The 25,755-nt window shown below is 44.8% G+C and overlaps 1 protein-coding gene across 3 annotated transcripts in view; it reads right to left on the bottom strand.

Moving 5' to 3' along the window:
- MAPRE1 (microtubule associated protein RP/EB family member 1) overlaps positions 1–25,755 on the bottom strand; it is a 33,204-nt gene that overhangs the window by 3,364 nt on the left and 4,085 nt on the right. For 2 of the 3 annotated variants that reach the window (NM_001266800.1, XM_028827333.2), the window contains 5 exon segments: positions 590–742; positions 6,872–6,993; positions 9,830–10,037; positions 13,437–13,582; positions 23,030–23,153. In NM_001266800.1, coding sequence (NP_001253729.1) covers positions 590–742; positions 6,872–6,993; positions 9,830–10,037; positions 13,437–13,582; positions 23,030–23,150 — 750 coding nt within the window. In that variant the 5' untranslated portion in view covers positions 23,151–23,153. 3 annotated transcript variants of the gene reach the window in all.

Genomic DNA, 25,755 nt, shown 5'->3' with positions numbered 1-25,755 from the left:
AGAAAAAAAAAAGAGTCTTCCCTGATCAACTAACATGTCGTGATTAATATCAACAGATTTGACTGTGCAATAAACATGGATCCAAAGAAACTTGATCATAGAGTACTTTGAGGGAGTGGGAACCAGGCAAATTCCTAGGAGGGAGGACAAAGGCATGCCCAGACATGATGTGATATGAGGGCACGCTGTGAAAAAGGGAGCATGTGCCTGCTTCTCCGGGCATGCCCCAGGCGCTGATAAAATGGAGGCAGCACCTGAAGCTGAAGGATCCAAGCAATATGAGGTGGGGTGGGGTGGGGACAGGGGTTGCTTCTGGCTAAGAGCAGTTTGTGGCACTCATCACCTATCAGTGGCCGCATACTACAGAGGCTGGACAAGCCAGCCACCTCCTTGCCCTATTCCTTCTTCAAAAGCTCATAGATCTCAGGCAGAAGCTAAAGCTGGGTAGAGGTGCCCTCTGGCTGACTTTGAGGGGTCAAAGATGAAGTCTTTTGATGACTGCAACACTGGAATACGACAAGCGTCAGCACAGAGTTCACCAACCAAACTATGTAAAATGGAAAGAAAATATCCTCATGTCAACACATACATCTGTGGCATACAGAATGTCTACAATCCTCTGCAATACAGGGTCGTTTTCCCCCTCATTCTCCTGGCAAATCAATTCAATGTTCCGTAGCTTTCCGAAGTAGAAATCCCTCTCTTTCTCCAAGTCTTCAACAGTAAGTTTCAATACGTTGACCTGCACAAGACATTAAAAAAGGGTGAGATGCCTGGCATTAGTATGGCAATAAAATATCAGGCAGACTTCTAACCCAAAAGGAGATGTGGTCTTTGATCAAACCCCAACATTGACAAAAACCACATCAGTTTAATGTCAATTTTCTTCAGCCTCAGATAAACAACATGGATTTGTTTATGGCAACCTTGACGATAACAGCTCCCAGAAAGGGCAGACTACACCTTGAAACATGCAGAAGCTTCTCAGGGACTAAAAAAGGATTAAGGAGAAAGAACTAGGGAAGTTTGAGACAATTACAGCCTGGCAAGGTAGCTGACAATCATAAACTGAGTCCTTACAAAAGGACTGGACAATCGAGTCCAGGTCTGACTGCACAAGGGGATCAATAGAAAGGACCCTGGAAAGGGCTCAATGGAACTCTTTGGAAGCCCAATGGAAAGTGCTCTGACCCTCCATTAGCCCCACTGAGGGTCTCTGATTCCCATTAAGAGGCTATGAAGAAATCAGTCTCAGTGCTTAGGCCAGGACTCTATATAGTCAAGACTAATAAAAGTTATAACACTCACAGTCCCGTGTGTACTTTAACCATGGTGCATCTTCATTCCAGTGTACTGTATTCACATCTATGACAAATGAATTCCATTTAACTCTCAACGAATGCAAGTTGCCTGGCATATCCTTCAGCATAAAACCCTCATAAAGGCTGGGTGCAGTGGCTCAAGCCTGTAATCCCAGCACTTCGGGAGGCCAAGACGGGCAGATCACGAGGTCAGGAGATCGAGACCATCCTGGCTAACACGGTGAAACCCCGTCTCTACTAAAAAATACAAAAAAAAACTAGCCAGGCGAGGTGGCAGGCGCCTGTGGTCCCAGCTACTAGGGAGGCTGAGGCAGGAGAATGGTGTAAACTCGGGAGGCGGAGCTTGCAGTGAGCTGAGATCCGGCCACTGCACTCCAGCCTGGGCAACGTAGCGAGACTCCGTTTCAAAAAAAAACAAAAAAACAAAAAAAAACCCTCATAAAAACCTGTATTTACAGGTCATGGCCACAGAGCAGCATGGAAAGTAAAGCAATGAAATCAAAGGTACAGCTACTGAGAACAACCTCGGCAGAAGGGAATTCTACAAGCCAGAAGGGACCAGAGAAGTCATCTAGTCCAGCCTTCCGAACTTACAGCCACAAAAATAGAAGCATGTCAGGTGGAGTGGTGCACACCTAGTCTCAGCTACTCTGGAGGCTGAGTCAAGAGGATTGCTTGAGTTAAAAGCCAGTTGTGACAACATAGCAAGACTCCATCTTTTTAAAAAATAAATAATAAAAATTTAAGAACAGAAATAAACAGCTTATCTAGCTTCCCCACAGCCTGATGAAGACACCAAACACAACAGAGATCAAGTCTCAACCCAGGAAGACAGGACCCTCTTTATAACCTACAGTCAAAAGGCATCCAGATATGAGGAGCAGGCGACACCACCAGGACAATTTTATCAAAGCGAACTTCAAAGTTCATCATCAAAGTCTTGTCAGACCAAACCAGAATCACAGTTCTAGACAGCCTTTCACGATTCCTTTACCAGCCACAGAAATCAAAAATAACTGAAAGTTTCAATAAAGTACTAGAGGGGCCAGGTGCAGTGGCTCACATCTGTAATCTCAAAGCTTTGGGAGGTCGAGGTGAGAGGATCCCTTGAGGCCAGGAACTCGAGACCAGCCTGGGCAACATGGCAAAACCTGTCTCTACAAAAAAAAATCTAAAAAATTAGCCAGGTAGGGTGGTGTATGCCAATAGTACCAGCTATTTAAGAGGTTGAGGCGGGAAAATCATTTGAGCCCAGGAGTTCAAGGCTGCAGTGAGCTATAAATGCACCATTACACTCTAGTCTGGGAGACACAGCAAGACCCTGTCTCATTCATTCATTCATTCACTCACTCATTCATACATACATACATACATACATACATACATACAGTACAGCTACTGCCTGGTGGCCAGCAAAGCGAAATCATCCATTTTCCCTCACTGTCCCCGCCTCTGCTTTTGCTGCAGTTTGTTGCCTTTCCTGAAACCAACAGTCCCAAAGAGCAGTTGATCAGCCCCAGCAGGAAGCAGACTCAGAGCTACAGCTCCACAATCCAAAAGGCAGGGAAGGGGTCTTCTATAATCACATGCCTGGTGGCATTAATGACCAAGGAGGAAAGGAAGTCAAAAGAGTTTATGAAAAGGAATGCTGGCCAAGCACAGTGGCTCACGCCTGTAATCTCAGCACTTTAGGAGGCCAAGGCAGGCGGATCAGGAGGTCAAGAGATTGAGACCATCCTGGCCAACATGGTGAATCCCTATCTCTATAAAAATATAAAAATTAGCTGGGCGTGGTGGTGCGCACCTGTAGTCCCAGCTACTCAGGAAGTTGAGGCAGGGGAATCACTTGAACCTGGGAGGCGGAGGTTGCAGTGAGCCCAGATCACACCACGAAAAAAAAAAAAAAAAAAAAAGGAATGCTAGCTTGGTAACCACCTATACACCAACGTTTCACTAGTGCTACCCTCTCAAACCCTTTAAAACCTTCTCTGTCCAACAAATTATCAAGGCCAAACCAGATACCCAGCCTTCTGGGTCCCACCTATAAAGGCCAAAGTAGCATTTGTCCATGATATTGCTCATAACTATACACACATAATAAACACTAAATCACTCAAAAATATATACTAAGACACTGGCTTTCATGTGGCACTCCTTTTAAGTTTGTATTAATGAGGTTATTAAAAATCTGTGGCTTGGCCAGGTGCAGTGGCTCCCATCTGTAATCCCAGCACCTTGGGAGGCCAACAAGGGCATATCACCTGAGGTCAGAAGCTCGAGACCGGCCTGGCCAACATGGTGAAACCCTGTCTCTATTAAGAATACAAAAATTAGGCCAGGCGCGGTGGCTCAAGCCTGTAATCCCAGCACTTTGGGAGGCCGAGACGGGCAGATCACGAGGTCAGGAGATCGAGACCATCCTGGCTAACACGGTGAAACCCTGTCTCTACTAAAAAATACAAAAAAACTAGCCGGGTGAGGTGGCAGGCACCTGTAGTCCCAGCTACTCAGGAGGCTGAGGCAGGAGAATGGTGTGAACCCGGGAGGCGGAGCTTGCAGTGAGCTGAGATCCAGCCACAGCACTCCAGCCTGGGTGACAGAGCGAGACTCCGTCTCAAAAAAAAAAAAAAAGAATACAAAAATTAGCTGGGCGTGGAGGCAAGCACCTGTAATCCCAGCTACTTGGGAGGCTGGGACAGGAGTATCGCTTGAACCTGAGAGGCAGAGGTTGCAGTGAGCCGAGCTCACACCACTGCACTCCAGTCTGTGTGACAGAGCAAGACTCCATCTCCGAAAGACAAAAAAAAAAAAAAAAATCTGTGGCTAGTAATTAAGGTCACTCTTAGAACCTTATCTTGAAGTAAAGCAACAGTTATAACCTAAGAAGCCCAAGTCAGTGTTTCAGGCCTGCACTGGCCACAGTAGCCATCAACCACATGTGTCTAGATAAACACTTAAACTTGACCAGTGCCACTGAGATGAGCTACAAGTATCACACACACACCTGATTTCAAAGATGTAACAGAGTCTTGAAATGTACAACAGCTCATTGATAATCATTTATATTTGATTATATGCTAGAGTATTATTTTTTACATATTAGATGATGTATTGATAAAATTAATTTTACCTGTTTCTTTTATATTCATTTTAGTGTAGCTACTAGACAGTGTAAATCAGGTAGCTCACACTTCTGACTCACCTTTTACTTTTTCATTGGACAGCACTGCTTTGGACTAAAATCAATTAAATTTCTCCAGGACGACTTAAGAATGTAGAATCTTTGCAGATCTCCCAAGGATACGAATACCACAAGGTAGTCTGTGCAGATACACTGTTTTTCCCATAGCCTGATAAACCCATGTGGCTCCAGTTTTCGTACTTACAAAGGGCTCCAAATGCAAACACTTTCAGGGAGGCCTGATAATGTCAATGAGCCAAGAGGGTTAGTAACAGGCATGGGAAGGACTCTGACAACCTGGAGACAAATCCTTTATATTTAAACAATAAACAAACAAACAAACAAACAAACAAAACTCTGTGCAGACCAAACACAGTACTTCTATGTCAGGGTTGAACCACCTGGGTATGAGCATTTGATCCCAGCCTTCCAGGATCAACAAAGCACCTGGTTAGTGACCTTCAGCCTCTGCAACCTTAGCCTCTCAACGTTCCCCAGCACCGACAGACATACAACAGAGTTACAAGTCACTTCAAGACCACAACCCCTCCCAACAACAACTGTTAAAGTTCTACAACACCAACCATCCAAAGCAGCTAATTCTGGTCACCCTCTCAGGGAAGGAAGCCTCCTCAGACCCCAGTCACACTCTCCCCCGTAAGAGCTGTGGTCTTTGCCTTCTGTAACCCTCATCTGGGACTTGACCACAGGCAGGCACCAAGTCCATCTTCTCCAACTGTATTAAACCCGTCTAGGTCTAGGTCAGATCTCCCATGCCTTGGTATTCTCATCAACGCTTAGCAGCAATTTGCCCAGAGTAATTACCTGGTGAGTACTTACAGTTTCCAAAGGTGGGTGCAAGGAAGAGAAACATCTATATACCTTTGATAAATCAAATAACCTCTTCCTCAATTCCCCATTCAGCACAGACTGACGGATCTAGGTTCTGGAGACAGGTATACCTGGGTTCAAATCCTAGCTCAGGTTATTTAACCTCTCCGAGCCTCACTATCCTTATGTGTAAAACCTCACAGGGTTGCTGCGAAAGTGAAATTAAGTGCTTACACTGTGCATGACGAAAGCACTTTTAAAATGTTAGCTACAGCCAGGCACTGTGGCTCAGGCTCACGCCTGTAATCCTGGCACTTTGGGAGGCCAAGGTGGGTGGATCACGAGGCCAGGAGATCAAGACCATCCTGGCTAAGACAGTGAAACGCTGTCTCTACTAAAAATACAAAAAATTAGCCAGGCGCGGTGGTGCACGCCTGTAGTCCCAGCTACTCGGGAGGCTGAGGCAGAAGAATCCCTTGAACCTGGGAGGCGGAGGTTGCAGTTAGCTGAGATCGCGCCACTGCACTCCAGCCCGGGCAACACAGCTAGACTCCGTCTCAATAAAAGAAAAGAAAAAATAAAAAAGTGAAACATAATCTTTGGGCAGGTTCTCACTGTCCTGATCTCTCAGGAGTTCAAGTGTGCGTCATGAGAGGTTCTGCATTAGAGATCAATTCCCTCAAGTTTTAGGACTTGGCTTTTAGAAAAGTAAAAGGATTCAATCCCAAACTCACTGGAATCACAGAGCACTCCAGATTTTTTCAATGGAGCCAGGCGTGGTGACTCACACCTGTAACTCCAGCACTTTGGGAGGCTGAGGCAGGAGGATTACTTGAGCTCAGGAGTTAGAGACCAGCCTTGGCAACAATAGTGAGACCCTATCTCTATTTTATTAAAACAAAACTTTTTTAATAAAATAAAATTTAAAAAATAGAATAAAAAGAATCATCTGAAAGCAAGCAAACAAAGCAACTACAAGGATTAGTGGGAAAATGTCTAAAATTCTAAAACTTGTTTTGATCCACAGAGACCTCTGACAGGTGGCTTAAGGACATTTACTCCTGAAGAAGACATTTCAAATCACCCAGTTACTAAGAATAGAACTAGAAGAGCAACAGGCATTTCATACCAGTTCCACTCTCAATTCCAATCTCCAGTGACCCCAGTCCGGGACTCAGCAGAGAGACTGCAGAATTCTTTTTACTAAATTATTCAAAAAGGAGACCTCCTTTATCTTTCATTCTCCGAATCCCAGGTCCCTGGCAGCATTCCAGAAACATTCAACGGGATTCTATTCTAAGCACTGGTTTCCGAGCACAGGCTTCTGCCACACTAAGAGAGCCCAGGCATGCCTGATCCCTCCCTTACATCTCCACACTCATGCTCCCCACACACAGCACCTAAGGCTCACATGTGTCACATGCTCTGGCAAGCAAACAAGGCAGCTGTTCATCTAAGAACACGGACAAGGCACCCCAGCCACTGCAAGGATCCTATCCCCCGAGGTGACTCACGTGCTAAACACAGGGGTGCCCACCTGCTGCATCAACTCAGCTGCCTCGTCATCCCCGTTGCCCACACCAGGGTTCTTTCGCACCACACCAGGGCCCGCCTTAGGAGCCGCAGCAGTTCTCTGTGTTGACATGGGCCTCTGGGGAGCTGAAAAAGAGAGCACAGGTTTTTGAAAAGGAGTAATTTCAGACCAAACAAACAAAAAATCCACAAGACAACATGGAGAAGCTGTGACCAACTGCCTTCCACAGGTGTTCAGTGAAGGGAACCAATGCTAGCGAGACCCAGCATGCAAGACCACACTCCCACATTTGCCTGAGTGGTTTCTATCCTGGCAGCAGAGTTAAGTACCAATTTCAGTCATGATGTTTCATGCCGGGAATAAGTCCTTCAGTGAGGTCTTTTCTCCACTGCGGTGAACAGGACTAGCATCTGAAAGGGGTACAGTCATTCCGGTGCATAGAGATGATCCACCTTAACCCAGCTCTGACCAAATCCACAAACAGGTTGTTTCATGTTGGTTACAACAGCTAAGATTTAGTTAACACATCTACAAACCAAATCCAGCTTCGTAGAGCAAAGGCAAACTTCACGCCAGGCATGAGCACACAGTCCTGGCTGCTGCCAGGTGCCCACTGCTCCCCATCTGGAAAGTTAGGTCCCTCCTAACTCCTCACCTCCAACTCCTTGGACTGGAAGAGGGAGGGAATCCATAAGAGCAGGAGAGCCTGCTCTTCCCATGAATTGCTTTAAAATCTTTCTCTCTGCTTACCTTTTAGAAGGAGTTTAGGAAGGTGAGGAGAGAAAAGCATCACACTGACTAGTATTTACAGACGTCTCTCAGTATTTACAGCCAAAAGCAGACAAAGACAAGAAAAAAGGAGTAAAGCAGCCAACCTATCTACAAGTAAAAATCAAGAATGGGCTAAACCTCAAGGTATAGATATCATTGATGATTCACTTACTTAGCAATTATTTTGTAAAGTTTGCATATTACATGCCAGGTTTGGAAATATCTCATCTTCCTAACACCCCAAACTATAATCACAAGGCCTTTCACCCACAGTAACAGGCATTTCCTCTGGATGACTCTCTCTAGCACGTTTATCCCAAAGACTAAATGCTTAATGCACGTCTCCACTCAACTGGTAGCAGCATCTGAAATATGAAATGCACAGGGTTATCTATGCAGTTTCCCATTCTAAACAGCTAAAGAATAAAAAGTACTCAATATCTAGAGAAATGGGAACCCTCATATACTGCTGATGGGAATGGAAACAGCTCAGCCACTTTGGAAAACAGGTAGTTCCGCAAAAGGTTAAATACAGAGTTAACACATGGCACAGCAATTCTGCTCCCAGAGTATATACCTTTGAGTCTGTAACTGAGAGAACTCAAAACGTATGTCCACACAGAAGCTGCACATGAACATTCATAGCAGCATTATCCCCATTTGCCATAAAGTGGGAAACAACGCAAATGACCATGAACTGCTGAATAAAATGAGGTACAGGCATGCAATGGAATATTATTCCACAATAGAAAAGAATGAAGGAATGATACATGCTAGGTCATGGATGAACCTTGAAAACAGCAGGCTGAGCAAAAGAAGCCATACACAAAAGACCACATACTCTATGATTCTATGTATAGCAGAACTTCAGAATTTGCAAATCCAGAGACAGAAAGCAAGTGGTTGCTTAGGGCTGGAGGGCGGGCGAAAAGCTGGGGAAAGTGGAAAGTGACAACTATTAACTACGCACAACGTTCCTTTTTTTAAATTTTTTTTTCTTAAGACAGAGTCTCTCTCTCTCTCGCCCAGGCTGCGATGTAGTGGTGCGATCTTGGCTCACTGCAACCTCCACCACTGGGGTTCAAGCAATTCTCCTGCCTCAGCCTCCTGAGTAGCTGGGATTACAGACATGCGCCACCATGCCCAGCTAATATTTGTATTTTAGTAGAGACGGGTTTTCACCATGTTGGCCAGACTGGTCTTGAAACTCCTGACCTCAAGTGATCTGCCTGCCTCAGCCTCCGAAAGCGCTGGGATTACAGGCATGAGCCACTGCGCCCAGCACAAGGTTTCTTTTTGGAGTGATGAAAATGTTCTAAAATTGATTGTGGTGATAGTTACACAACTCTTGAGATATATTAAAAACCGTTTAACTTTATACTCTAAATATAAAAGTGTAATTATATGGCATGCGAACTGTCTCTCCATAAAGCTATTTAGAAAGCACTCAGCCTACCCTCTCTATCAGATGAACCAGCCTCTCTCAAGGTATTATGAAACCTTAATTATCTACCCTGTCCCACAATATACACATTCTATACTACTGTAAACACATCCTGGGAAAGCTATCAAGCCCATACCCTTCTGAGAAGGTATGTAAAATGAGCCTCTCCCTAGCCCCTCGACTCTGCTAGCACCATGGCAAGCCAAAGTCACCTAACAGCTATAGTTCTAGGGCAGGTAGGGAAGCCGTGAGTATACATAGGAAGCTGGTCTACAGACAGAATAACACAGACAGCCAAGAGCAGTCCCTGAGAGACCTACACAGCTCCTTCAAGGAGTTCAGCTCTGGTATAACTTCCCATCCTAGGGCTCTGTGAAAATGCCCTTGTTTTGGAATGAACAAATGCTCTCTTACATGAGCTGGCCTGATGGATTTCTAGAGCTTTGGCAAAACTGCATACAGTAACTTGTTCAAGTTTCAAAAACCCTCTGGGGCAAGTATTAAAATTCCCATTTTACAGAGGAAGAAACTGTGGGGCAGAGTTGAAGTTGCTTACACAGGGCTACAGATACCTAAGGACAAACACAGTTATCTGCCTGATGCCAGAATCCATGCCCGGGCCACATACCTGGGATTATACTTCTTAAGATCCTTAAGCCTACGGCTACTGAAAAAATTCTAGTTGAATGCTGAATGAATATCTAGAACGCTATCTTTTGGAAACGTTTTGGGGTTGTTTTTTTTACCTGCACTGCTAGAACTGAGAGGTTTCTTCGGTTTATTCAGAGCTGGAGCAACAAGGGAAGGAGCCACCGCAGTTTCTTGACCTTGTCTGGCAGCCACAGGGTCATAGTCTTTTCCATCATAGTTTGCATCAAAAAACTTCTTGAACCACTGAACGAATTCAAAATTGTCCTGAAACTTTCCTTTTACTAATTTGTCCACAGGAATTATCTGCAGAGAAAAACAACTGTTTAGCCCAAAAGAAGAGGCTTTTGGCAAGCATCAAACTAGTCCATGCATCAATTCATTATAAAGCTCTGCCAAAAGGAGAAAAAAATATTTTAGAGACCTTAGGGCTAAGTAAGCCCCTAAATTTATAAAGCAAGTTTTATGCAGTTTGCCTTCAAGAGTACCTACACTTACCAACCCCTCCCCACTCTCTCAAATTTATGAAAAGGAATCAGAAACAAAAAAGGAACAAGTATCATATAAGTCACATATACACATCCAAGCACATCCTAAGACATGATACAAGTGTCATCATGCTATAAAGAGTAGGTCTGCCATATAACTTGCATGGCCACAGTGCCTATCACAAAGCATGAAATCCACTGCATAGGCCAGGCACAGTGGCTCATGCCTGTAATCCCAGCACTTTGGGAGGCCAAAGCAGGCAGATTGCTTAAGCCCAGGAGTTTGAGACCAGCCTAGGCAACATGGTGACACCTCAACTCTACCAAAAATACAAAAAAATTAGCCAGGTGTGGTGGCATGCGCTTATGGTCCCAGCTCCTTGGGAGGCTGAAACTGGACTGCTTGAGCCCAGGAGACAGAGACTGCAGTGAGCCGAGACTGTGCCACTGCACTCCAGCCTGGGTGACAGAGACAGAGAGAGACCCCATTGAAAAAAAAGGGAAGACCTCTCTTTCCCTAAGCGGCCTGAGGTAATCTGTGAAAATGGTTCGCTCTTCACTTGACCCGGAGAAACCTATGAAATCATGCAAATCAAGAGGTTCCAATCTTCGTGTTCACTTTAAGAACACTCGTGAAACTGCCCAGGCCATCAAGGGTATGCATATTCAAAAAGCCACGAAGTATCTGAAAGATGTCACTTTACAGAAACAGTGCGTACCATTCCAACGTTACAATGGTGGAGTTGGCAGGTGTGCCCAGGCCAAGCAGTGGGGCTGGACACAAGGTCGGTGGCCCAAAGAGTGCTGAATTTTTGCTGCACATGCTTAAAAATGCAGAGAGTAATACTGAACTTAAGGGTTTAGATGTAGATTCTCTGGTCACCGAGCATATCCAAGTGAACAAAGCACCTAAGATGCGCCGACGGATCTACAGAGCTCATGGTCGGATTAACCCATACATGAGCTCTCCCTGCCACACTGAGATGATCCTTGCTGAAAAGGAATAGATTGTTCCTAAACCAGAAGAGGACGTTGCCCAGAAGAAAAAGATATCCCAGAAGAAACTGAAGAAACAAAAACTTACGGCACGGGAGTAAATTCAGCATTAAAATAAATGTAATTAAAAGGAAGAAAAATCCATTGCACAAATCAACCAAAGGCATCTACAATGAACCGTGTTCAAGAAAACTCTGGGCTGGGCATGGTGGCTCACACCTGTAATCTCAACACTATGGGAGGCCGAGGCGGGTGGATCACTTGAAGTCAGGAGTTCGAGACCAGCCTGGCCAATACGGTGAAACCCTGTCTCTACTAAAAATACAAAAATTAGCCAAGTGTGGTGGTGGGCGCCTGTAATCCCAGGTACTCAAGAGGATGAGGCACGAGAATTGCTTGAACCCGGGAAGTGGAGGCTGCAGTGAGCTGAGATTGTGCCACTGCATTCCAGCCTGGGCAATAGAGTAAGACTGTCTCAAAAAAAGAAAATAAAAGAAAAAACAATAATTCTAACCTGAAAATAGATCAAGATGCAGAATCAGTCTCAGGATAAATTTTTACAAAATGATATGATTTCCAAGTTAATTCCAAATCCTATTAAAACATGCTTGCTGGGTGCAGGGCTATGTACCTACAATCCTAGCTATCTTGAGGGCTGTTTGAGTCCAGGAATTTAGACCAGCACTGGCAACACAACAAGACCTCATCTCAAAAAACAAAAACACCAAAAAAAAACCCCACAAAAAACAATAATAATAAATATACATAAGGACCCTGTAAGTATTTTTACTATACAAGAATACTGTGTTTTCAAGTATTCAAATCACTGAAGTGTTGGCTACAGCTTAACTTTTTAATCTTTTTTAGAGATGGGGTCTTGCTCTGTTGCCCAGGCTGGAGTCTCGTGGTGCAATCATAGCTCACTGCTGCCTCAAACTCCTGAGTCCAAGTGATGATCCTGCCTCAACCTCCAGAGTAGCTAGGACTACAGGCATGAGCCACCATGCCTGGCTTTTAACTATCTTTTAATCTCCAAAGATTCCAGTTGCAATGTATTATAAAAAGAATATATGCAATTATATATACACCCCCCCTGACAAATATAATTTTTAAAAATTACTTTGCACGATACTGAAGCATTCACAAATAATACCTCTGTACTCATTTCAATAACCCAGAAATACATAGCATGGGACAGAATTAGATATAAAACAAAACTGGCCATGCTAACCGTTGAGGTACACGAGGGATCATTACACTATTTACTATTTATTATTTATACACTATTATTACTTTTATATACTTTAGACATTTTCCATATTCAAAAAATAAAATACAATTCCATAAAAATGAATGCAAAATTACTGTATATAAGCTATATCTATTTAAACTATGCCTGGAAACTAAGTGATATTCTTATACTATAAATGCCTATTTTATATATTGTAGAGACAGAACTAAAATTTAAAAAAAAACCTGATTTCAAAATACATAAAAACCAGACACACCAGCAAGATAACTGGGGGTGTTACTACCTTTGCCAAAGGAAAAAAAAAAAAGTTATCCCCCCAAAAATGACTTAAAAGGATAAACCCTTCACAAGGGTGGGGGAAGGGACAAACTACTTAATCTATTATCTACTAAAACAGAGGTAATGTTTGTGCTAAACCATGCCCGGTGGACCATGTTTCTGTTACCCTCAAAAAACTTTGGGGGCAGAAAGGAGTTTTCCAGCACCCACCACAGAGCCTCCTTGTATCCTTCTGTAAAAAGCAAGTATTTCTAGAATCTTCTCCACCTCAGCCTCCAAAGTGGTGGGATTACGGGTGTGAGTCACCGTGGCTGGCCTTCTCTATTGGAACTATTCTACATACAGTATGCTTTTACAGAAGTAAATCCAGATTAAGAGAGTTAGATTTCAGACTACTAGAGATTACACAGTAATTTTTTTTAAATAAAAATCACTGTACAAATTTACAGGCTGATTCCTCTAAACAGTTACTAACTTCACAGACAATGAAGAAAGAAACAAGAAAGGGGCATAGGGGCAAGAAGGTAGAGGGAAACTGCTCCCAGTAAATTCTACGTTAACTGAGAAAAGTTAACTAGATAAATTAAGAATAAAAAGAAAATGTCCAAAGTCATAAGCTAGCATCTATATCCTTAGTAATGATCATTAATTAAGGAACATTAACCACAGTAAAAGATAACATTTACTTACTTTGTCAACACCCATTCTCTTAAAACCCGCTTGTAGTATTTTGAAGTTCTGGATGTACTCGTGTTCTAGCTTAGCCTGGAATTTCACTTTCTTCAAGGCAATGGAGCCAGGGAACAGCATGTCCATAAACTGACAATAGGCAGCCCCTGAATGAACAGCAACAGAAAAATACAATTAAAGAAGCAGGGTGAACTTCTTCCCAGACCCACTTAAACCAAATACAATTTTAAAAGCTGTGAAGTAGATCTACAAAAACCAAAAGCTTCACTGATTTCATGTGAAGTCAATTTTTAAAATCTATAACAAGACTGTGGTTTTCACCCCATATATTCTACAACGTACTTGCAACCCAGACGTCTGTAACAAGGAGAAAAGGAATGTTTCTACAAAATGTTAAAACTCCTGTTCTTTATTGGTAATCATCATGACAATAAAATGACCACTAGAAAGATAAATGAATGCCCAAAATACAGAAAAGATAACAGAAGTGACATTTTCTGATTTTTCACAAAGATATACCCTCCTCTTCATGAGGGGATTTCCAAGATCCATCCTTGATCTAGTTTAAAAAACTTTTTTTTCCCCTAAGATGTCTGTCTCCCTGGGCTTTTTACATCTCTAAATACATTTAACCTATCATTTCTTTTCTTCTTTTTTGTTGAAACAGGGTCTCACTGTCGCCCAGGCTGGAGTGCAGTGGTACAATCTCAGCTCACTGCAACTTCCTCCAAGGCTCAAGTGATCCTCCCACCTCAGCCTCTGGAGTAGCTGGGACTATAGGCTCGTGTGACATACGCCCAATTAGTTTTTTATTCTTTTTGTAGAGCACCCGGCCAACCCGTCATTTAATTAACAAAGCTGAATAGAAGACATTTTTGTGTTCCTCTATTAAATTTTTTGGTTTTGTTTTGTTTTTTTGAGATAGAGTCTTGCTCCGTCACCAAACTGGGGTGCAGTGGCACAATCTCGGCTCACCGCAACCTCCACCTCCTGAGTTCAAGCAATTCTCCCGCCTCAGCCTCCCGAGTAGCTAGGATTACAGGCATCCGCCACTACGCCCAGCTAATTTTTTGTATTTTCAGTAAAGACAGAGTTTCACCATGTTGGCCAGGCTGGTCTCGAACTCCTGATCTTGTGATTCACCTGCCTCGGCCTCCCAAAGTGCTGGGATTACAGATGTGAGCCACCGCGCCCAAATTTTTTTTTTTTTTTTTTAAAGACTTACCATGGCCAAGCGCAGTGGCTCACACCTGTAATCCCAGCACTTTGGGAGGCCACAGCGGGCATATCACCTGAGGTCAGAAGTTCGAGACCAGCCTGACCAACATGGTGAAACCCAGTCTCTAGTAAAAATACAAAATTAGCCGGCTGTGGTGGCGCATGCCTGTGCCCGTAATCCCAGCTACTCGGACGGCTGTGGAAGGAGAATCGCTTGAACCTGGGAGGTGGAGGTTGCGGTGAGCCGAGATCATGCCATTGCACTTCAGCCTGGGCAACAAGAGTGAAACTCTGGGCCAGGCGCGGTGGCTCACACCTGTAATCCCAGCACCTTGGGAGGCCGAGGCGGGCAGATCACCTAAGGTCAGGAGTTCGAGACCAGCCTGACCAACATGGAGAAACTCCGTCTCTACTAAAAATATAAAATTAGCCAGGCATGGTGGTGCATGCCTATAATCCCAGCTACTTGGGAGGCTGAGGCAGGAGAATCGCTTGAACCTGGGAGGTGGAAGTCGTGGTGAGCCGAGATTGCACCATTGCACTCCAACCTGGGCAACAAGAGCAAAACTCTGTCTCTGGAAAAAAAAAAAGAAAGAAAGAAAAAAAAAAATTATCCAGGCATGGTGGTGGCGCATGCCTATAGTCCTAGCTACTCAGAAAGCTGAGGTGGAAGGATCACCTGAGCCTGAGAGGTTGAGGCTGCAGTAAGCCATGATCAGGCCACTACACTGTCTCAAAAAAAAGAAAAAAGAGCAAAACTCAGGCTCAAAAGTAAATAAAGACTATGATAAGGCCAGGCACAGTGGTTTATGCCTGTAATCTCAGCACTTTGGAAGCAGGTGGATCGCTTGAGTCCAGGAGTTTGAGACCAGCCTGGGCAACATGGTGAAACCCTGTCTCTACAAAAAATACCAAAATTAGCTTGGGGTGTTGGCATGCCCTTTTCATTCCAGTTACTCAGGAGGCTGAGGTGGGAGGATCACTTGAGCCCAGGAGGTTGAGACTGCAGTGAGCCATGATCGCATCACTGCACTCTGGCCTGGGGGACAGAGAGAGACCTCGTCCCCAAAAAAAAAAAAAGAGACTGCTATAATAAATTATTGTAATATTTCATCCCATTTCATTCCTTCCCCCATTTGCCCATTTTTTTTTCCAAAAAGTGTTTTATTAGTACTTAAACTTTTTGGAAGATTATTTCTCTAATGCCTACAAACTGAACTCTCCTAAATCAGAGCAGGCTTCACTGTGTACTTTACTGCCCTTCCAAAGTTAATTTGCCAACGGAACAAGCTTGGGAAGCTAAACCAGTGGCTAAACAGTAAGTGATCTGCAGAATTCAAGACTGCCATAAAATGCATCTTCAACTTACTTGAGGTCAGGCCAAACCAGTTCTCTGCTGGTTCCAGCATTCAGTTACCATTATTTTCGGAAATTCAACATAAAGACAGCAGGGGTACTTCAGTGACCAGAGTGACATTTTTAGTAGAAAGGATCTTCAGAAGGTTAAGGCCTTGATTTTTGAGGTGACTGATTTATTTACTCATCCAACAAAAGTACACTGAGGGCATTTTTTTGCTTTCTTATTTTTTTTGAAATGGAATTTCGCTCTTGTTGCCCAGGCTGGGGTGCAATGGTACGATCTTGGCTCACTGCAACCTCCACCTCCCAGGTTCAAGCAATTCTCCTGCCTCAGCCTCCCGAGTAGCTGCGATGCAGGCATGCGCCACCCTGCCTGGCTAATTTTGTATTTTTAGTAGAGATGGGGCTTCTCCATGTTCGACAGGCTGGTCTCAAACTTCCGACCTTGGGTGGTCTGAGTGCCTCGGCCTCCCAAAGTGCTGGGATAACAGGCGTGAGCTACCGCGCCCGGACAAACCAACTTTTTTTTAAAAACCCAAACAGAAGACAATCTATTAAGCAACTATATCCACAGTGCTATTTTACCCAGTACTATTTTATGCAATTAAAAAAAAAAAATTGGCCAAGTACAGTGGCTCACACCTGTAATTCCAACACTTTGGAAGGCCAGGGTAAGCAGATCACCTGACGTAAGGAGATTGAGACCAGCCTGACCAACATGGTGAAACCCCACCTCTATTAAAAATACAAAAAAATTGGCCAGGCGTGGTGGCATATGCCTGTAGTCCCAGCTGCTCGGGAACCTGAGGCAGGAGAATCACTTGAACCCGGGAGGTGGAGGTTGCAGTGAGCCAAGATCGCACCATTCACTGCACTCCAGTCTGGGAGACAGAGCAAGACTCCACCTCAAAAAAAAAAAAAAGGGTAACGATTTATACATGAAACTGGTTACCAAAACTGCACAGGAGTTTAAAAAAAAAAAAAGCTCAACGACTTATGAATGAAATTGGTTACCAAAATTGTATAGGAATAAAAAAAACAAAAATTCCCCTATTTCTAAAAAGAGAATCAATTACATCAATATTGGCATCCAGTCCTCCTGACAGACTTTTATGCGAGTATGATTCTCTTCATATTTCTTTTTCTCTTTTAGAGACAGGGTTTTGTCATGTTGCCCAGGCTGGTCTCAAACTCCTGGGCTCAGGTGATCCTCTCATTTCGGCCTCCCAAAGTGCTGGATTACAGACGTGAGCTACCACAAGACCTAACTATTCATAACCAGAAGAAAATGAGCTTCCTATCTTCTGTTTTGTTTTGCTTTAAGTAAAGCAAGGGAAAAATCAAGGAGGTGCTTGAAGACTTAGGCAAAGGCGCGGTGGCTCACACCTGTAATCCCAGCATTTTGGGAGGCCGAGGCAGGCGGATCACAAGGTCAGGAGATCGAGACCATCCTGGCTAACACGGTGAAACCCCATCTCTACTAAAAATACAAAAAAATTAGCCAGGTGTGGTGGTTGGTGCCTGCAGTCCCAGCTACTCCGGAGGCTGATGCAGGAGAATGGTATGAACCCGGGGGGCAGAGCTTGTAGTGAGCGGAGATCTCGCCACTGCACTCCAGCCTGGGTGACAGAGCGAGACTCTGCCTCAAAAAAAAAAAGTCTGAAGAAATACTTCCTTGATCAGAAGTGTGACTTGATAAAACTAGTACCTCAGAAAGGCTCCAGACTTACTCAATATAAAAGGGAAGGTGGGGGCTGGGAACTTAAGAGGGAACTTAGTGTTCGTTCCTTCAGTAAGGAGGCCACTGCCAGCAGCGGTGAGCAATCTGAAAAGGGGCTGGATCTAGAAGATCCTTCAGAAGACAAATAAAACTGTGAATTAGCCTCAAAAGATGCTTCTCAGGCCTGGGACACTGGAAGAAAAGGTGGAATCATTGCTCCAAATGGAGTACCTGGAAAAAGGAGCAAGCCTGAGAAGAAAACAAAGCTGGGATTTTAAGTAATGACAGGCAGGGCAAAAGTATCCCATAAACAGAAACATCAGACCAGATCTGAGCTGAGGGAGGCCTGGTCAGGGGTGTGATAACACACTCTCAGAGCAGGAGGACCATGGCATTAGCAGTGCAGCAGAAACAAGATCGCCAAGCTGTCTTACATGAACTCAAGGGCTGTCAGGGCCCCACATTAAGCTGAGGAGAAAGGAACCTCCCATTTGCCTGGGAACATCAACACCTTTGCTGCGAAGGAACCCATAAAGGAGGCCAGGCTGGAGGGAGAAGACAAAGAGAAGGGGAAAGCCAAATACATGCAGTGAGGCCCTCTACATGTGCAGAGGACCAAGCTGTGCCCTTGAGAAAATGCAGAGGGGCCTGAATATGGAATGCAACACACGAACAATTCACAAAAGCAACCTGTACTCCTTTTCTGACAAAAGCAAGCTCTCATAAAAATCATTCTCTTTGACCAGGATTTTCCTCATGATGACTATCTTTCCAAAATACTTGATAACTACCTCTCCAAACTACGGAGACTACAGAATGTATTAATGAATCTTGAAACAACCTGCCAACTCTTCACTGAAAGCTATCCTTGCCTAATCTCCCTCTACCATATCCAAGCAAAGGCTCAGCTCACTGTTGGGGGTACGGGAGCCCATTGTCAACAAAATTTGGCCACTTCAAGGCAGCCGGCTGATTAACACAGGACCTCAGCACTTTGCCCTCTCAAGGAAGAAACTTATTCCTACTTTGTAAAGCTGTGTTTGGTGGAGAACTCTGGTCCGCTAGATCCTCTGCGCAACAGAGCTAGGAGGGATCTGGCACCAGCGTCAAAAGCACCTGGAATTCTCCTTGGGCCTCAGTAAGCACAAGGAGTTGAGGAGCCTCACTTTCTCTGACTCCAATCCCCTGGCAGCGGGCCTTCTTCAGAGAGACAATGTTTGTGTCTCATCCTGTCTGCTCTCGTACTGGAAGCAAGACCTCATTTTCTAAACACCAACGTGAAACACAATGCAACCAACTACATACTCCAAGAGACATCCTATACAGCTTTCTTTTTTTTTTCTTTTGAGATGGAGTCTTGCTTTTTCACCCAGGTTGGAGTGCAGTGGCACAATCTTGGCTCACTGCAACCTCCATCTCCTGGGTTTATGTAATTCTCCTGCCTCAGCCTCCCAAGTAGCTGGGATTACAGGCATGCGCCACCACGCCTAGCTAATTTTTGTATTTTTAGTAGAGATAGAGTTTCACCATATTGGTCAGGCTGGTCTTGAACTCCCAACCTCAAGTGATCCACCCACCTCAGCCTCCCAAAGTGCTGGGATTACAGGCGTGAGCCACCACGCCCGGCCTCTATATGGCTTTCAAGAAGACTAGTTAAGAACGAGCAAGTTTGTTTACAAATCACAGTTAAGTGTCCTGCACTTACCCTTGCCTACTGGGAAAAAGCACTTTATCTGGGAAAAGTAGCAGACATCAGCCAAAACTGACATACCACCCAGACGCAGTGGCTCACACCTGTCTAGGACTTTGAGAGGCCGAGGTGGGCGGATTACAACGTCAGGAGTTTGAGACCAGCCTGACCAACATGGTGAAGCCCCGTCTCCACTGAAAATACAAAAATTACAGGTGGTGCGCACCCGTAATCCCAGCCACTCAGGAGGCTGAGGCAGAAGAATCCCTTGAACCTGGGAGGCGGAAATTGCAGTCAGCCAAGATCACTCCACTGTACAGCAGCCTGGGTGACAAAGCGAGACTCAGTCTCCAAAAGAAAAAAAAGTAACTGACAAACCTCACAGATTTTATAGTGAAACAGAATCACTGTAACTATATGTAATTTACATTTGTAATTTACATTTGTTTAATCCCCTCCAAATGTTTCTCTAAAAGATATAACATATATGCACCAGGATGTATGTGGGCTGTGTGCTCAGAAAGATCTGGTTCAAAACCAGGTTCTGTAATACATAAGCTGTGCCATATATTACAGGGTCAGTCTCCTCATCTGTAAAAGGAGGATGTGCCCCCACCAAATGACCTGCACTCATTTGCAGGGTCTGGCACACAATCAGTATCTGAGAGCTGTTATTATAGGTGATTCTCACACTGGCCAACAAGTAGGCCAGGTATCGCTGCCCCAGTTCACAGATGAAGAACTAAAACATTAAGGGTCTTGTCAAAAGTCACATGGCTCAGAGCAGACTGAAGCCTCTTTATGCCCAGTCCTGTCTGCAACAGCTCCCTGCCTGAATGAGATAAACCTAGAGCCCGATCAGCACATACACAACTTATCTAAACATTCAAGATCACATTTTTCAATTAACTAAGTGAAAGAGACTTTGGAATATATTTACAGAAGGAGGTAAATTTTAGACAGAATTGCTGGTGAAAAAGTTGGCTCCAGTGAAAACTAGGATGACCTCATACCCACATTAGTCACAGATCACAGGTCAAACAAGTGCTTTAAAAGCCTCACACAAATGGGGATAGGGAAATAAATAATGAGGAAACCAATAGAAAATGGTGGGGGGGGACACAGCACAGATCTAAGGCTAACAACCTGTTGTCTATGATCAACAAAGTAATTAATGCTGAATAAACACAACTCTTGGGCACCATGTGTTACTCTACAGCTTCACACGTAGTCTCCATCTGACCATCTGTAAAATCAAGATTAAATACACCTCACCAAGGAAATAACAAGACAAGCCAATGAAACTAAGACCGAGACCAGGACCCCAGCTATAAAATAAGGGCAGAAGCTGAACTCAAAAAAATAAATAAATAAAAAATTCTATAAGCAATGGCAATTTTTTTTTTTAGACGGAGTCTCGCTCTGTCACCCAGGCTGGAGTGCAGTGGCGCCATCTCGGCTCACTGCAACCTCCACCTCCCAGGTTCAAGTGATTCTCCTGCCTCAGCCTCCCAGGTAGCTGGACTACAGGTATGTGCCACCACACCCGGCTAATTTTTTGTATTTTTAGTAGAGACAGTGTCTCACTATGTTGATCAGGCTAGTCTCAAACTCCTGACCTCATGATCCACCCGCCTTGGCCTCCCAACGTGCTGAGATTACAGGCGTGAGCCACCGCACCCAGCCAAGCAAAGGCAATAATTTAAGATCGATCCAGGGCAGGCACAGTGGCTCAGGAATAGTGAGTGAATAGTAGCCAGCTTGAATAGTGGAATTATAAGTTGGTTTTTTTTTTGTTTTTTTTTTGGATACAGAGTTTCACTCTTGTTGCCCAGGCTGGAGTGCAATGGTGTGATCTCGGCTCATCGCAACCTCTGCCTCCCGGGTCCCGGTTCAAGCAGTTCTCCTGCCTCAGCCTCCTGAGTAGCTGGGATTACAGGCATGCGCCACCACACCCAGCTAATTTTTGTATTTTTAGTAGAGATGGGGTTTCACCATGTTGGCCAGGATGGTCTCAATCTCCTGACCTCGTGATCCGCCCGCCTCGGCCTCCCAAAGTACTGGGATTACAGGCGTGAGCCACCGCACCGGCATAAGGCATTTTTTATTTTCTTCTTTCTAGTTTCCCACGTCATACAATTAGCATATATAGAAAGAGACCATATTTTTGCTCTTGCTTTAAATCATTACTTCTTTCTTGTTTTTTTGAGACAGTCTCGCTCTTATCACCCAGGATGAGTACAGTGGCATGATCTTTGCTCACTGTAATCTCCGCCGCCCGGGTTCAAGCGATTCTCCTGCCTCAGCCTCCAGAGTAGCTGGGATTACAGGCGCCTGCCACCATCCCTGGCTAATTTTTTTTGTAGTTTTAGTAGAGACAGGGTTTCACCATGTTGACCAGGTTGGTCTTGAACTCCTGACCTCAGGTGATCTGCCTGCCTCGGCCTTCCAAAATGTTAGGATTACAAGTGTGAGCCACCACACCCAGTCTTTAAATCATTATATCTTTGTCAAATTGTTGTTAAACAGTAGTTCCATAAAATTGTGGCTGAAATGACACTTGCCTGACTTTGATCTTGTGCTTCTTGGCAATAAGAAATGCCACTGATGAACTAACATAAAACTAGAACAGTTTTACGTTAGTAGTTAGTACAGACAGTAGTTAGTACAATTACTGTCCTCAAATAAAACATGAAATCTGGATGCACAATAATAGACACCAAGAAGTCGGGGCTGAGCTCCAGGCCTCAGAATGCAGTCTCTAGAGCAGAAGATGGTGGATCTACAAGCGAGAGCATACTCTTTATTTAAGTTTAGTTCTGGCCAGGCACGGTGGCTCATGCCTGTAATCCCAGCACTTTGGGAGACTGAGGCAGGCAGATCATTTGAGGTCAGGAGTTCGACCTCATGGTGAAACCCCGTCTCCACCAAAAATACAAAAAAATTAGCAGGGTGTGGTGGTGCGCAACTGTAGTCCCAGGTACTCGGGAGGCTAAAGTAGAAGAATCGCTTGAACTTGGGAGGCGAAGGTTGCAGTGAGCCAAGATTGCACCACTGCACTCCAGCCTGGGTAACAGAGCCAGACCCCATCTCAAAAATAAAATAATAAACAATAAAAAAAGGCAGGGCACGGCGGTTCATGCCTGTAATCCCAGCACTTTGGGAGGCTGAGGCGGGTGGATCACGAGGTCAGGAGATCGAGACCATCCTGACTAACATGGTGAAACCCCATCTCTACTAAAAAAAAAAACACAAAAAAATTAGCCAGGTGTGGTGGCGGGCGCCTGTAGTACCAGCTACTTGGGAGACTGAGGCAGGAGAATGGCGAGAACCTGGGAACCAGAGCTTGCAGTGAGCCAAGATCACGCCACTGCACTCCAGCCTGGGCGACAGAGCAAGTCTCCGTATCACAAAAAAAAAAAAAAAAAAAAAAAGTATAGTTTCTTTTTGAAGCAGAAGCAAAGACAGAGCTGAGAGGAAGAAACAGGGTGGCCCTAACAAAGACCCTGAACCTCTCTGTGTGGCTTTGCAGTCAGATACAGGCCTTCACATTCCTGAAAAACCTACAGGCTTTCCTAGAAAAATGATCTAGATGATTTGTCTTACCTGAGCACAACTGCTCGATCTTTGTCAGATTCAACTGCAGAGACTCATTGATCCAAGCCAGCATGTCATGTCGACTTAGGTTATCACTGGTCACTGACGTTGAGTATACGTTCACTGCCATCTTCTAAAGCATGGGAGGAAAAAAGAAGGGCCCATGTTACAGTAGGCATGCCAGTAAGGGCAAGTGTTTCCTAGAGAGTCACCAAGAGCAAACCTGCAGGAACACTCAATTTTACTTTTATTTTTATTTTTTTTGAGACAGAATCACACTCTTTTGTTGCCCAGGCTGGAGCACAGTGGCGCGACCTCAGCTCACTGTAACCTCCTGAGTTCAAGTGATTTTCCTGCCTCAGCCTCCCGAGTAGCTGGGATTACAGGTGTGCACCACCACACCCAGCTAATCTTTGTATTTTTAGTAGGGATGGTGTTTCTCCATGTTAGCCAGGCTGGTCTTGAACTACTGGCCTCAGATGATCCGCTCACCTTGGCCTCCCAAAGTTCTGGGATTACAGGTGTGAGCCACCACGCCCAACCTAGGAACACTGAATTTTTCAGCCTCACCTTCTTCCCCAAGAGGCCAAACGAAACCTGGCCACAGAACCTGGATTTCCGCATACAAACACGACCTGAAATGAACTGTGCAACACTAGTCGGCCTAAAATTGAGGCCCCATTTTAATGTGATTAATATACAATTCTAAACTACAAGAGGCATTAAATAAGGGGATGAGTAAGTGCTTTTTTTTTTTTTTTTTTTTTTTGAGACGGAGTCTCGCTCTGTCGCCCAGGCTGGAGTGCAGTGGCGCGATCTCGGCTCACTGCAAGCTCCGCCTCCTGGGTTTACGCCATTCTCCTGCCTCAGCCTCCGGAGTAGCTGGGACTACAGGCGCCCGCCACCGCGCCCGGCTAATTTTTTGTATTTTTTTTAGTAGAGACGGGGTTTCACCGTGGTCTCGATCTCCTGACCTTGTGATCCACCCGCCTCGGCCTCCCAAAGTGCTGGGATTACAGGCGTGAGCCACCGCGCCCGGCCTGAGTAAGTGCTTTATGATGGGAGGCAGATGCACAAACGAGAATGCTTTCCGTTTAGAAAACATCAACCCAAGCTTACCTATTAAGCTATCAAAATGGGCCGGGCGCGGTGGCTCACCCCTGTAATCCCAGCACTTTTGGACGCTGAGGCGGGTGGATCACGAGGTCAGGAGATCGAGACCATCCTGGCTAACACGGTGAAACTCCATCTCTACTAAAAATACAAAAAATTAGCCAGGCGTGGTGGCAGGCGCCTGTAGTCCCAGCTACTCTGGAGGCTAAGGCAGGAGAATGGCATGAACTCGGGAGGCGGAGATTGCGGTGAGCTGAGATTGCGCCACTGCACTCCAGCCTGGGCGACAGAGTGAGACTCCATCTCAAAAAAAAAAAAAAGATATCAAAATGTTTACAATTTTCTTCAGATTTTTTTTTTGCTTGTTTTTGAGATGGAGTCTTGCTCTGTTGCCCAGATTGGAGTACAATGGCACAATCTCAGCTCACTGCAACCTCCGCCTCCCAGGTTCAAGTGATTCTCCTGCCTCAGCCTCTCAAGTACCTAGGATTACAAGCGCATGCCACCACGCCCGGCTAATTTTTTGTATGTTTAGTAGAGACAGGATTCCAGCATGTTGGCCACGCTGGTCTCGAACTCGTGACCTCAGGTGATCCACCCACCTCGGTCTCCCAAAGCACTGAGATTACAGGCATGAGCCACCACGCCTGGCCCAATTTTTATTAATTCCTGTTTATAGTTTTCACTACTTCCCAAATTTTCCTTAAAGACTATACTAGGCCAGGCACACTGGCACATACATGCCTGTAATCCCAGCACTTTGGGACGCTGAGGTAGGAGGATCACCTGAGTCCAAGAGGTTGAGGCTGCAGTGAGCCATGTTCACAGGACTGCACTGCAGCCTGGGCGACACAGTGAGATCCTATCTCAAAAAAATAAATAAATAAAATAAATAATTTCATAATTGAAAAAGCAAATCAGCTTTTCAACACCTAGATATAAAAAAAGCAGTATCAAATGACCTTACAAGTGAAGAATCCTTGTAGTTAATTCTCTGCAGAGCTACCTGGGGATGGTAGGGCATCTGAGGGCCTAAGTGCCAGAAGCTTCACAGACACTTGTTTAACCCTGACAGCCCTCTGCAAGGTTCACTTCATGTTCCTCATTTTACAGGTGAGGACAAGAGAGGCCCTCGGGGTTGGCAGGCAAGCCTGCCCAGCCCCAGCCTCCACATTCTCTTCCCTCCCTTTCCTGCTAGGCTTTCAAATTCAAAACAATAAACACACAGCAATGAGTCTAATTTTCAAATGCTAGTAAACGTGGGTGTTATTGTCTATGAGCACCAGTTTAGTCAACCCTCACTCATTCTACAAATGTCTACCAGCTCTACCACGTGCTAGGCACTGTTCTAGGGATCAGGAAACAGAGAAGCAAGAGACAAGGTGCCTGTCCACAGGGAGTTCACATTCTAGTGGTGCAAAGTCTGATACTGACCAAATACACCAACAAACATCATTTCATACCAACCACTTATGCAACGGGGTTTAGGGAATGTGGTCAGAGGAAGCCTCTCTGAGGTGAACAGGTGAGCTTAAGGATCAGAAGGAAGTAGCTACATGAAGCTGTAGAGATAGGGCATTCCAGCCCAGCCAGCAACAGGAAGAGCAGAACCTGAGGTGGGA

The sequence above is a fragment of the Macaca mulatta genome, chromosome 10, assembly GCF_049350105.2.
Source record: "Macaca mulatta isolate MMU2019108-1 chromosome 10, T2T-MMU8v2.0, whole genome shotgun sequence".
Classification (NCBI taxonomy): domain Eukaryota; kingdom Metazoa; phylum Chordata; class Mammalia; order Primates; family Cercopithecidae; genus Macaca; species Macaca mulatta.
The sequence above is the reverse complement of the archived record's forward strand: the minus strand, read 5'-3'. Positions and strand labels throughout refer to the sequence as shown.